This window comes from Microcaecilia unicolor, chromosome 11 (assembly GCF_901765095.1).
Source record: "Microcaecilia unicolor chromosome 11, aMicUni1.1, whole genome shotgun sequence".
In the NCBI taxonomy this organism is placed as follows: domain Eukaryota; kingdom Metazoa; phylum Chordata; class Amphibia; order Gymnophiona; family Siphonopidae; genus Microcaecilia; species Microcaecilia unicolor.
The window spans coordinates 64,955,101-64,969,261 of NC_044041.1; the positions used below are offsets into that span (position 1 = coordinate 64,955,101).

Here is a 14,161-nt window from a genome sequence, read left to right on the forward strand (position 1 = left end):
ATCCCTCCTCTCAGTACCCTTCTCCACCACCGCCAACTCCAGGCTCCGCTCATTCTGCCTTGCCTCACCCTATGCTTGGAACAACCTTCCTGAACCCTTACGCCAAGCCCCCTCCCTGCCCGTCTTCAAGTCTTTGCTTAAAGCCCACCTCTTCAATGCTGCGTTCGGCACCTAACCCTTACCGTTCAGTGAATCCAGACTGCCCCAATTTGACTGCCCCTATCGGACCGACCGTTCACTTGTCTATTAGATTGTAAGCTCTTTGAGCAGGGACTGTCTCTCTTTGTTAAATTGTACAGCGCTGCGTAACCCTAGTAGCGCTCTAGAAATGTTAAGTAGTAGTAAGTAGTACTCTGGCTAGACTGAGTGGGGTATAATATTCCCAAAGAATTTTCTTCCTGATGGATTTACATTAAAAGTTGACAACGTTTCTAAGATACTTGGTATTTGTTTGGATACAACCTTATCCTTAAAGTCTCTTACTGATATAGTCATTAAAGCCACTTTTTATAAATTACATTGTCTAGAATCTTAGTTCAGGTGTTCTTTCTAAACTAGATTACTGTAATGATCTATATTGTCTTCTCTTGGCTAAACTGATTGCTAGATTGCAAGTGATATAGAACACTACAGTTAAGATGATTTTGGGACAAAAGAGGTCAGATCGTGTTAGATCCACTCTGATAAAACTTCATCGGTTGCCATTAAGGCCCGTATTAATTAAATTCTTGTTAGGTTTATAAGATGATTAATGGCACATGTCTAGAATATTTATTCTCTTTGTCCTCTTTTCCATGGTCTCCTTCACGCGCTAGAGATTCTTGTCTTATTTATTTTCCTGTCTTTTTCCAGATCTAAATATAAAAAATCAGTTTCATTTCCTTACCAAGTAGTTTCAGTTTGGTGTTCTCTGCCTGCTAAACTCAAGATGTTTTCTTGCTTGTAATTTCATAAACAACTGAACGCCTAATTTGTTTTTTTTAAAAATGTCTTTTCTAGATATGTACTTTATGTAGATTTTTCCTAAATTTATGTTATCCTCTTTGAACCTGTATCTGGGATTTGGCGGACTGTAAGCACCATTACCATTTCTTCCTATCTCATATAAGAAGCTATTCCAACCGATGAGCAGTGAGACAGGTACAGAATAACAACTGTGCTACACTGAAACAAGAAACAAAGTTGTCGCATGTAAACAGGAGCAATATTTTATAAGCTGCTTTGCATATTTTTATTCGTGTTCTTCTGAAATTGAACTATAACTTCAAAAAACCAGGTTGTCATTCAAGGGATATTTTTAATAAAAAGAAATTACTTATATTTTTCAGTGAAACATTCAATATCTTTGGCTAGACTGCCTCCGTTGCAGTGTTGTATTGTCATAAGGAAGCTCAGAGGCTTCTGCTTATCAGCTAGCTGAGGAAAACTCAAACCCAGGCTTCACAGCCCCTGGGGTGAAAATCACAGCTATTGTCTAATGGCAACCCCCAATTGCCAGAGTCTGCACTGGGTTCACATGTAATGTGTTTCTGAGGAAACCCCAGTCTGTGGGTCCTGGCTGAGGAAGGGAGACAAAATTAAAGCCTTGGGCAGGTTATGAATGAAGGCTTATGTCACTAACAGTAAGAGGAACTAGTTCTGAGAGCCAAAAGCCTAGAAGAGCAGGATAATATTGCTTGGGACCCCCCCCAAAACTAAAACAACACAGAAAAATAAAACCCTTTTTATCAACTTAGGCTTTTTATTTCCCATTTCTATGGCTGAGTCCCTTGTGGATTATGGGCTTACAAAATGTTGTCCAAGATATAAAAACGATTCAGCAGTTTTGCTAAGAGGTCTGGTTTCCAGTCCCGAACCAGTACCAGCAGCTTCATGCTCCAGTAGGGATAAAAGACTTCTGGATAGCGGAGTGCTCCAGCCTGCACCACTACCTGTGCACACTCTTCCTTGGAAGCAGCTGTCATCATCACCTTATCATTCATCTTTTGAACTGCATTGTCTAAGGAAACAGAAACCAGTTTTAAACTTTTTTGGGGGGCCAGATGTGCTAAAAGGATTTTCACATTTTTTAGGTATTCTTTGGTGAATAAAAAGAAAAATCAAAACTCCTTATATGGTTCAAATCCCACTGCTGCTCCTTGTGATCTTGTGCAAGTCACTTAACCCTCCATTGCCTCAGGTACAAACTTAGATTGTCAGCCCTCCTGGGACAGATAAATGTCCAATGTATCTGAATGTATCTCACCTTGAGCTACTACTGAAAAAAGTGTAAGCTAAATCTAAATAAATAAATTATATGGAGTATGTGTACATTTGTTTGTGATGAGCCATACCCCTGAAGTGCTTCTGCTGACACATGAGGGCGCTGGTATAGCAGAGAAAAAGACACACCACAGCTACAGTACACCTAGACAAGCAGCAGAAGAACAAATGTGCAGCTACAGTGTCAGACCAAGTAGACCCAGCAGAGCAGAGAGGCAGCTGTAGATTCAAACTCAGGCCACATAAGATTCTGGGCCCAACACACAAAGCTTATCGTGCTTGCAATGTTTGCTTTAGACCAGTTATAGCTGGTCTAAAGCAAATGTTTAGCATCTAATGCACAAAGGGGTTCTGCATCCCTTTTACGCACGATAACCCTATGTAAATGTGATACAAGCAGATTCTTTTTTTTTTTTTGGTGGGGGGGGGGGAGTCGGGAGGTCCACTGGACCACCAGGGATGTCCTTAGGTGTGGGAAGGGGTCCACTGGACCACCAGTGATTGTTTTAGATGTCAGGAGGGGGTCCACTGGACCCCCACGGACTTTTGGGGGATTGCGTGGATCGGGAGGGAGGAACACTCGGAATGCACAACACCAACAACGTGCATGTAATTTCCATGCTGTTACTGTTGTGCATCGGTCAGTAGTTCCGATTTTGTTAATGAGCTGGTGTTTTTCCAAAGCTGTTCCTCAACGCCGGCATCACGGCCTCACTTCAGTGGTTCTAGGAGAGAGAGGACAGCATGTACACTTCAGACTCCATGGCAGAATTGTTGATGGAAAAGGGAGTAAGGGACCTAGTACTAAGCTAGAAATGCATCCAGAAACAGGGCAGTGCTAGTCTTCAGTACATATTGACCAGAGCAAAGAACACTGTGTGCCTCCTCTGGTCATCCTCTAGGAGGAGAGCTGCTCCATTTTCTGTCATCTGATTCTTTAGAAATGAAGGGATTACCTCTGCCTTTGATACTTCTGTCTTTGATACTTCTTGCCTATATTGCAGTGCTTTGGTACTCGGACTAAGGCCCTGTGTAGGGTGGGGAGGTTTAAATCAAACTGTGGCGACATGGTGCATCATTCCTCACCTGTGTTGATGTATCCTAAAACAGCAACTGTGATGGAAATGTTCTTCTTCTGAAGAGAGAGCTCACTGCGGAGCGAGCTGTAGAACCCTTCTAAAGCAAACTTGGCAGCACAGTATGAGGTAGAGAATGGGGTTCCGATCCGACCTGAATTGCAATGATAAAGAGTATATAATGTTCTAATTGGGTTTCATGCATAAGTTTATTGCACAGTGAAGGAAAAGGGGCAGGTAAGAGGATGATAATCTAGTGGCTGTGGAACTGAGGGTAATTTTGAGGATGTGGATTTACTGTGAGGTGGCTCTAGGGCCTCAGGTTTCCTATACTGTGGTTGTAAAATACAAAGTGATGGAATTCAGTAATATTCCTGACCAAGAGGAAGCACAGAGGGATGAATCTGCACTGTAATTGGCTTGATAATTCTGGCGACAGTAGATTGCTTCATAGTATAATAGCAGTTGCTTCAGTAGTTTTAGATAGCATAAAGCAGCATTGCAGTCTGCTTAAATATGTGAAAATAAAGGTCAGCAAACAAGCTGTAGTCTTTTTATTGGACTAACTTAATATATTTGTGACTAGAATTGTATAAATTTACTACACCGTGAACTTGTAGCATGAGTGGAGATCATTTGTAATATGTTTGATTAATAGGTAAACAGGGGGCTAACACCTTTTGAAAATAAGAATTACTGGTGTAAGCCAACTTTCATTTTACTTTTGTATTAGGGAAACATCATCCAAACTCATTGGGTTCTATCCTGATGAAGGTACGAAGCAAAACTCTTTGGTGCTTTTCTGATAAAATTATCTCGGACCTTTTTTTCACCATTTCTCTGACAGCATTTGTATATATACTTCAAAAATAACAGCTATGAGTAAACAATTGACAGGAGCAGAGTGATATACTAGATGCCAACAGGAAAAGACTAATTGACTCAGGCAGTCTGTCCAGTTCTTTCCATACTACAAGGAGATATCCCAGCTGTAGTGTAACCAGTTTTGTTTCTGTCATTTTTCTCATTTGTATGCTAGTATCTTGGGCTAATGAACATACAGATTTTCCACTTAGTTCACACCCAGCTTCCCTCCTTTCCCATATCTTAAACCACAAAGCTTTGCTATGGTCTGTCTGAAATATCTGGCCTCCTAGTCTCCTGCAGTGCTATAACATTTTTAAAGTTCTTACCACCCAAAGATGACATGACGGTTATGCTTCCCTGAGACTCCTGTAGCAGGCTCAGTGCCATGGATGTCAGTTGTACATAGCTGAGGAAGTTCACAGTCAAGGAGCTGGTCATTGCTGTTGTATCTCCCTGGAATGGACCAAAAAGCCCAGTTCCCCCAACATGGTTCAGAATCAAATAATCCAGGCCCCCTACAAAAAGAACAAAGCAATGAGTATCAGAGACCGGAAAGCAGCTGCTTAAAATATAAATTTCCTGCGTCTCAAATATATTTATGTTTAAAAACGGTTTTCACTAGTTACACAGTGGTGAAGGAAAGTTGGCAGTTAGAAAAGAAGTCTAGATAGATAGTCAAAGCACTTTAGGAAAATAAAGACTGGTGTGAAAGAAATGACAAAGAAGGAGCTGCTGTAACTGGGTATTGCTCTCTGGAGAATTGAGGGGAAATGCTGAACATTTTTACCCAGATACTTATTTGTTGCAGTAATGACATTCTGGACTGAAGTAAGATTGCTCATGTCAGATACAACGTAATGGGCAGAACTGGCTCCCAGTTTCAGGCATTTTGTTGCCACCTGAAAAAAAAAAGAGCTGTATCTTGTTACCAGGCTCCCACCCAAAGCTGAAAAGATTGATTTTAATCACCAGGGACGCCTCTTTTCCTTGATGTCTTGCAATTATCTCCCCCTTCTGCCTCTCTACCACTCACATGTACAACATTTCTGAGTGAGGACTCTTTATAACTACTAACTACTTTTATACTGTTTTTACTCCTTCCAGAAAGTCCTAACACTCTTAGCACGTTCTTTTTCCCTCTAGAACCCATTCCTAGGTGTCTCTGGGATGCTGATTGTAGTACAAGTTTCAGCTTACAGAAACAACATTGCACTGGGTACCTTTTTGAGCTGCTTCTCTCTTCTGGATGTAAGCAGCACATGGGCTCCCAATCTTGCCAGCTGATATGCAATCTGCTCTCCAATCCCTGTACTGGATCCTGTCACTAGTGCACGTTTTCCCTTCACCAGTTCTGCAGAGTAAAGAAATAGTATATGCTGAAGGTTAGAAGGAGTTTGGCAGGCGATAATACGTTGAAGTGTTCACTCATCCCACTCCTCTAATGGAGTGCATGTCTAGAAGCTCAGGCTAGTCTCAGTGAGGCCAGTTCAGCAGAAGCTTCAGAACAGGTTCTTAGGCAATGACTTTTACATGACCCTGAAATAGGTGTTACCTCAGTCTGCTGTGCAGGGTAATGGATGCATCGCAGACCCTGCAATATAGCAAGCAGTTTCAGAAAAAAAGGCAAAATAATGGTATAGTCAGGATCTCTAACCTGAAGAGATGTTATAACTTCTTACCTGGGGTCAGTGTTTCTTGGCAACAGAAGTAATAAGCCCCTATTACTACGCAGAAAGAGCAGAACAGAAGCTTGACTGCAGCCATGATGACTGATCTAATCAGCAAAGTGTGGTACCTGAATGCAAGTCCCACCCAGATTGCTTCTGGTATCCTAGGTAAGGCTATAACTGCTCGGTCATTGACAACACTTCTCCCAATTCTTGTGAACACTGCCTGACAATGTCTGAAAACTTGCTTAATTATTAATCTGCATGCAGCCAGTTTATGAACTCTGGCCTTTTGGTATCACACTGTTTATAATCGAATTATATGTGCAAGTTGCTTAATTGCCCAATATTTTTAACGTATATCCACAGTGGGTTTTTTGTTATGTATTCTGCAGCAATAGGTGTGGTTCAATTTGCAAATTCAAATTAATTCACATGAATGACCTAAACATATTCACAGGGGCAGCAATCCGCTCTTGGCAGCAACATATTAGTCAAAGAGGCTACTTAAAAAAAGAGAGAGAGAAGTAAGCGTTCCTTGAAATAATCATCTTCAGCTTGCAAGTATCCAATGTGGAAAGGAAAAAATAAATAAATTAAAATGCCATTACTGAAGACTGCAAGTTCCAGCCTCTCAACATCCAAGCAGGCTTAGGGGTTCCAAATCATGCCTTCTGTGTTAACTGAGCCTTCCTTCCATGAATTAGACCAAAAGACAATTTTGTTCCTATATGTCATAGAGCCTCCCTTCCTTGGGATATTCTGCCCTTTTGAATGAGCTGCATGGATCTCCCTTTGTGCATCCTCACTGTGTGCGAGTCAGCGCTGTCAAATGCATTTAACAGCTCTGATGCACTAGGCCCTCCCCAACCCATTTTTTCTTTAATTTCCCTGGTGGTCCAGTGAACCCTACCCCTCCCCCCCCCCCCCCCCCCAAAAAAAAATACATATATATATTTTTTTTTAAACTCCCTGGTGATCCAGTGGACTGCAACCCCCTGTGACCCCCAAAACCTTTTTTCTTTAATTTCCCTTCTCTGGTGCATGCCTTGTACCTTTACAACAAGGTGGAGGCAGGAGCAACAGCTCCTGCCTCAGGCCTACCTGGAACAAAATGGCAGCATCCAGGCCCTGCCCAGTGCATTCCGGAATGCACTGGGCAGGACCTGGATGCTGTCAATTTGGAACATACACAAGCAGTGGCAAGCTGCACAGGATCCCAAGCATACAAACAACATAAAGCAAAGCTGGAAACCACTCACGTAAGCAGTGGCAAGCGGCACTGGAACCCAAGTGCTCAGACAATGTCCCCCCTGTCCCCCCCCTCTCGGCGGCCCTGCTAATAAGCAGTATGGAAGTGCCAGAAACCCTAGCATCTTCCCTGCTTCCACCAACACCTTACATCTGCCCATGCTGCCCTGCAATGAAAAATGATGGACAGTGTGGTGTGATGCCTTTGAAAATATGTTTGCCTTCAAGGCCTGCCATCTCCAATCAAACATTCTCTTTCAGATAGGAAGGACACAGCAGGCCTTGATACATATGTCAAAAGCCCCATGCTACACCGGCTGCAAGCAGGTGCTATGCAGTGACACAGTCCCAGAAGTACTGGGTTCTGACAGCTAAGAGCATGAAGCTTGGCTGTGAAAATTTAAAAAAACGCAGACTATGTCAGATGATACAGCTGAAGACCACATGTTCAGGGTGATTATTAGACAAACATTCTGGACTACATAGTAACATAGTAGATGACGGCAGAAAAAGACCTGCATGGTCCATCCAGTCTGCCCAACACGATAAACTCATATGTGTATACCTTACCTTGATTTGTACCTGCCTTTTTCAGGGCACAGACTGTACAAGTCTGCCCAGCAGTATTTCCCGCCTCCCAACCACCAGTCCCGCCTCCGGCTCTGGCACATACCATATAAGTCTGCCCTCCACTATCCTCGCCTCCCAACAACCAACCTCTCTTCCCCCACCTGCTCCGCCACCCAATTTTGGCTAAGCTTCTGAGGATCCATTCCTACTGCACAGGATTCCTTTATGCACATCCCACGCATGTTTGAATTCCGTTACCGTTTTCATCTCCACCACCTCCCGCGGGAGGGCATTCCAAGCATCCACCACCCTCTCTGTGAAAAAATACTTCCTGACATCTTTTTTGAGTCTGCCCTCCTTCAATCTCATTTCATGTCCTCTCGTTCTACCGCCTTCCCATCTCCGGAAAAGATTTTTTTTGCGGATTAATACCTTTCAAGTATTTGAACGTCTGTATCATATCACCCCTGTTCCTCCTTTCCTCCAGGGTATACATGTTCAGGTCAGCAAGTCTCTGCTCATACGTCTTGGAACGCAAATCTCATACCATTCTCGTAGCTTTTCTTTGCACCGCTTCCATTTTTTTAACATCCTTCGCAAGGTACGGCCTCCAAAACTGAACACAATACTCCAGGTGGGGCCTCACCAACGACTTGTACAGGGGCATCAACACTTCCTTTCTTCAGCTGATCACATTTCTCTCTATACAGCCTAGCAACCTTCTCGCTACGGCCACTGCCTTGTCACACTGTTTCGTCGCCTTCAGAGCCTCGGATACTATCACCCCAAGATCCCTCCCCCCCTCAGTACCTATCAGACTCTCCCCGCCTAACACATATGTCTCTCGTGGGTTTCTACTCCCTAAATGCATCACTTTGCATTTCTTCGCATTGAATTTTAATTGCCAAACCTTAGACCATTCTTCTAGCTTCCTCAGATCCCTTTTCATGCTTTCCACTCCCTCCCGGGTGTCCACTCTGTTGCAAATCTTAGTATCATCCGCAAATAGGCAAACTTTACCTTCTAACCCTTCGGCAATGCCACTCACAAATATATTGAACAGAATCTGCCCCAGCACCGATCCCTGAGGCACTCCACTACTCACCTTTCCCTCCTCCGAGCGAATTCCATTCACCACCACCCTCTGTCATCTGTCCGTCAACCAGTTCCTAATCCAGTTCACCACTTCGGGACCTATCTTCAGCCCATCTAGTTTATTTAAGAGCCTCCTGTGGCTCTTAAATATTTTACATCCCTGATTTAGAGTATGCAAGGGGAAAGCTTCCATTTAGCTGGTGAAGAAAGGGATTCTTTTCCTTTCATTTTGGTTTGTTTTTATGCAAACTATTTGCCAATAGCTTGCATTAAAACCAAAACCCAAGTAACCAGCACCACCTATCAGTTCTTTGCCAAAAACCTTGTATGTAACGCTTTTAAAAGACCCCTGGGTCTTCTTTGCTTTTTGTGTTCTCCAAGTTCCTTCTTACACCATGGTTCTTTAAAAAAAAACAACAACTTGTAGCTCTTTCCCCACTGATGCAATAGTCTAAAATGGAACAGTTTAATTTTGTTTAGTAATTATTAATTTATTTAACAATTTTATATATTGTCAACCAATCCAGGTATAAAGATTCCAGTCCTTAGTTTATTTCTTTTAACGCACAAAACATTACATACAATAGACAAAACATCCTTAAGACACAATAAACCAAAACATCTAAATTATTACATACACACATTGGCCAAAATTATAGCGTGGATAAAATTTTGCACTAGGTGCAATTCTGTAAATGATGCTCAGAGTTGGGCACTGTTTATAGAAGTGTTTGGCACTGGGATCCAAGCCCAGTTTTAGGTGTGAGGATTTACACCAAATATCTATTCTTGTTCAGCTAAAGTGAATTTAGTTCTAGTACACCGCGCCCGCCCACCCCATCAATCCTTACTCTATTTTCTTTCTATTGTCTTTTTTGTTTTTGTTTGTTTTTATTTAGCCTAGAGGGCTTGAACTCCAAATTCTGGCAGTTACTGGTGGCACTGGCCTGATGAGTGAACATTTGGCATTATGGCACAGGGATCAGCAGGAGGAGCGCATGGTAAAAGGGAAGGAAGCAGAAAGTGTAAGGGAGAAAAGATTCATGCTTGGGAGTGGAAAGAAAAGGAATTTTAAAAGATGAGGGGATACAAAGAAAAAAAAATATTAAAGCAATTAACCAGACATACACAACTGGAAACAAATTTTAAAGAAAATATTTGAAATATTTGCACTATACATAGTCATACATACCAGTCATATAAATCTGCTGACCTGTCAGAGATTCTTCACCACACTGTTACCAACAAAAACCTGACTCCCAATCCAATTGTGAGAACACAATTATGTAACATGCTCTTATACATCACTAATGAGATACAAAGACCTCAGATCCAGCCTTTTATTCGTATTTTTCTTTCTAGAGGCAAAGTCTGCAAAACTCCGAACATCAAAGCGACTTGCTGAAAAAAGAAATGTGGCTGACAGGCAGTCCTCTTGCTGCCCCCTTCCCCTTCAGCAATCCAAAGTGGTTTCCTCTGTTGTTCCTCTCCCAACACCTCCCCCAGCGCCCCCCATCTTCATGCCTCTTGGGGATCAGACCAGACTCCAGCAGGTTTGTCTCCAGTGTGTTCCTGTAGCTCTTGAAATAATCTTGAAACATTTCAGTCCTCTGTATGTGCTGTTGAGTAGCTAGTTCAACCATGCTGCATGTGCTTTATGGGCTTCTGTAAAGTTTTTAAAAAGGACAATTTGTACAGTGGGAAGAGAAGCGGTATTTTGTTGGTACCTACAACTCCCTTCTTTTCACACTTCTCACAAACTGTTGTTGAAGACACTGTGTATTAGCTGCTTTTGAGTATCAGCTTTTGAGGAGAGGGATCACAGCTGCTTTTGGCCCAGCGCCTCAGCAGGATTTTGATTCTTCAGAAATGAGAAAAATATTTTATGACTTAAGTTTGTTTACAACAGGTAGAGAATTCAGTCATGGCAACTCCTGAGTCACTGTCCCGCCATGGGTTACAGCAACTGAATCATAAGAGGTGGGAGAGATTTCAAACCCATTTATGCATGTAAGGGCACATGTCAAGAGAGGGCATCTGATCATGAGGTAGAGATTTTACAACTGATGACACAACCTTCTCTTTACATAACCTATAATGATATGCTGTCAATATAAAACTCTCCTATGTGATTACCTCTTACTTCCCATATATGGTCTCCCTGCAGTCTGCCTGATGTACCTTCTGGAATTTCCTATACCAGTGACCTGCCAGATGGTCTCAGCTTTCAGTCTGAGCTCCTGGCTAGTAATCATATGAAGCGGCTTCGCTACACAAGCATTGAGAGGTAGGTTACCACTAAACTGCATCTTACCAATTTCTCAGAATTACTTTACCTGTGATCTTAAAGAACTACACGCTTCAGCCTTCTGGCTGCCAAGCTAAAACCTTTAATTTTTCCCCTACTTAAGGGAATTGTTATAGTGCTCCTCCTTCCATTCATATTGATTCCTGACCTACCTCCAAGTCTTCTCATTAAAACCTTGAGATTCCTACATACTGTTTCAAATTGGTGTTGTTTGATAGGTCTCCAGGTGGAACACCCCTGAAATCTCAAACAAGAAAGATTTTGGACCCCAGTCTGGGCAGATCTCCAATTTCAGCTTTTAACACTGCTCTGTTGACTAAGTTTCATAGTGTTGCAAGTTCAGATGGTGAGGAATCTGAGAGTGAAAATTCTGGATTTAAGACTCCAGCAGCGACACCATAAACCATGCATCTTCTTTTGTCAACTGAATAAACCTGCAGCAGAAGATGACGAGATCTGTTTTCAAACAAAAGCCAGAGAAAGTATATTATTCAAAGCCAGATATCTATATAGTGACAGTGGCTGTACAGATACTGGTGCTAGCCACTGCTATCCATAAATATTCAGCAGTACTATAGGAAGAGTGATACTGATTACATAGACCACCTCGGTACCTGGGCAGCGTGTGCTAACTTATCAGGAGAGGAAAATCACTATCTCAACTTTATGCAGATAGTTATCCGGATAGCAGTCTGAATATTGCTGTTATCCAGATAGCCCAGTGCTGGGCAACCTGTATCCAGAAAGCGCTGCGTAAATGGTTTATCCCTGGCAGGTACTTATACATATAGGGTCCAATATTCTGCTGTGGTGATCAGTATTTCGTTGACTGCTGCCGGTGTTAAACCAATGCCAGACCATGTCCAAACACTGGCATTAAATTTCAGGGTTTCCAGAGCCAGCCCAGAGGTTTTCAACCCAGTCCTCTGGGCACACCTAGGCAGTAAGGTTTTTCAGGATATTCCCCCTGAAAACATTGACTGTGCCCTGAGGACAGGGTTGAAAACCTCTGGCACAGACAATTAAGTGCGATATTCAGCACTTGTCTATGAGTTATCGCATAAATTAGGACTGATTTTTATGTTCTGAATTTCGGCACCTAACTGGCTAAGTGCCGACTCCGCCAAGGAACGCTCCCAGAATAGTTGGTCTTCAGTTCTGTACTAATCATTTAAGTGCCACTAAAAATTAGCGGTTAGCCCCAAACAGGTGATTTAACCGGCCAGGAGCCATTTCTGGCCAATTAAGTCGCTTTGAATATTGATCCCATCGATTATACATGTAAGCAGGACATCCTCATACACTGCAAAATGTATGGTGACACAGAACATAGGTATAGTTAGAAATGTCTACATTAGATGTTTCACATTATATGCAGGTTGTCCTGATGAAAATTGGGTTCCTAGTCATAGTGAAACTATTTTGTCAGATTATTTCCTTATATGTTTGTTTTTTGTGTTTTTAATTTGTTTGTTATAACTACAGCACTATGAGCTTTCATTTGGAATTATCTGAAGTATTTTCTCTCTATTTTAAATCCTCGCCCCTCATCTAGCCTATTATTATATATAGCAGCACTCCTTTAGTGGGGTCATAGATGACCGGACTATAAATGAGTAAACATAAACATCAACATAATGAAAAAATTGTACTGGGAAAGGATGGTTTCACTGCAAAGCTTCACCAGCCAGGAGAAGAAAGGAGCAAGCTGAACAACTTTTACTTCTGTCTAATGTTTCATCCAGTTTGAAAAAAACATCCCTCCTTCTTTCCTTCTGGTGTCAGCAGCTGGGTTTTGTCCTTAGTTACCAGCAGGATCGCTATTCAGGAGTTAACCAAGCTCTTTTATTAACCTTCAGCCTTTGGCTTACAATGTGACTTTTTTAATTTTCTTTCTCTTGAAGTCCTGCCTTTTCTTTCCCTACTAGTACAGGAGTGTCCGAGATTTATTTTGATTTGTTAGTGCACATCTTGGTTTGTTATCTTGGCTACATGTTTATTTTTAATACATTTGTAGGTCCAATTTTAATGTTTATGTAATGTTTGTGTCTTTACATATTTTAATATGAATGACTTAAAACTGAATGCATTTTTGCAAATGTATTAAAATAGACCATTACCTGCTTCATTTAAAAAATGAATGTAAAAGATGCTCTATATTATATATGAACTATATTCTCCATGTAGTGTCGTCTTGTTTTTAATCTGAAACAGGAAACATATTTTCCTGAGTTGTCAGTAGTGCAAACTGTTCGATCATCTATATAATAAAACTCACCCTCAACGTTCTGAAGACACTGACGTCACTGAAGCCAAGCCACTGACGTCACTTCCTTCATGAAGGGTTCGTGGTGGTGAAGCTACCGAAATCACAAAGTCTCTGGGCCCGCCCTCGCGTCAAACGTGATTACATCGAGGGCGGAGCAATGGCGTCAGTGGCTTCAGAACAAAGGTGATGAAGGTGCGTTGACGAGGTGCGGAGCAATGGCGTCAGTGGCTTCACAATGACGAAGGGGTAGGGAGGGGGGTTGGGGAGGAAAACCTTGCTAGCGCCCGTTTCATTTGCTCCAGAAACGGGCCTTTTTTACTAGTGTGTAATAATTATCTATAGGTGTATTAGTGAAGAATAATAGTACGGTTGAGCAATAGAGTGCACTCTTGCCATCATTCCTGAAGAAAAAAAAATGTAATCCTGAATAAAATGAAAAATCCCATAAATGGCATGGAAATTGACAATTTTGGGGGCCTCTATATCCCTAATATATGCCCCAAGATTTCAGGTTAGTACACAGTGTCAAACAAAGTAATTCAACTACATTAAACACAGAATAATATAGTAAGAACCTCCACCCAGAAGTAGAATGTACTTTTCAGGATGCATGCATCCAATAAATAACACCAACCCTGTCAGAATCTTGATGTTTTCCCTTGAGATATCCTCAAAATGCTGTGTCAATAGGACATTCGTTCATTTGAATTTATTTACCTTCTTTTTGAGGAAATTCAGCCTAGGTGGTGTACAATATTTCTGATCTGAAGCAAGCATTGCCTTCAAAAGCTAGTAA

The 14,161-nt window shown here is 41.9% G+C and overlaps 2 protein-coding genes across 2 annotated transcripts in view; one reads left to right on the forward strand and one right to left on the reverse strand.

Annotated features, from left to right (window-relative positions):
• Nucleotides 1-13,530, forward strand: part of LOC115480074 — a 67,940-nt gene extending 54,410 nt beyond the window's left edge. The window contains exons 4-7 of the mRNA XM_030218520.1: nt 10,151-10,341; nt 10,698-10,768; nt 10,956-11,075; nt 11,315-13,530. Of these exons, the coding sequence (XP_030074380.1) occupies nt 10,151-10,341; nt 10,698-10,768; nt 10,956-11,075; nt 11,315-11,498 (566 nt within the window). The 3' untranslated portion in view covers nt 11,499-13,530. The remainder of the gene's footprint in view (nt 1-10,150; nt 10,342-10,697; nt 10,769-10,955; nt 11,076-11,314) is intronic.
• LOC115480075 (hydroxysteroid 11-beta-dehydrogenase 1-like protein A) lies at nt 1,278-6,030 on the reverse strand. The gene is made up of 6 exons (XM_030218521.1): nt 5,885-6,030; nt 5,426-5,556; nt 4,993-5,104; nt 4,532-4,720; nt 3,349-3,492; nt 1,278-1,999 (listed from the first exon to the last, which is right to left on the reverse strand). Exons 1-6 carry the CDS (start codon nt 5,967-5,969, stop codon nt 1,785-1,787), a joined length of 876 nt encoding a protein of 291 aa, XP_030074381.1. The 5' UTR covers nt 5,970-6,030; the 3' UTR covers nt 1,278-1,784.
• Nucleotides 13,531-14,161: the final 631 nt, after the last annotated feature.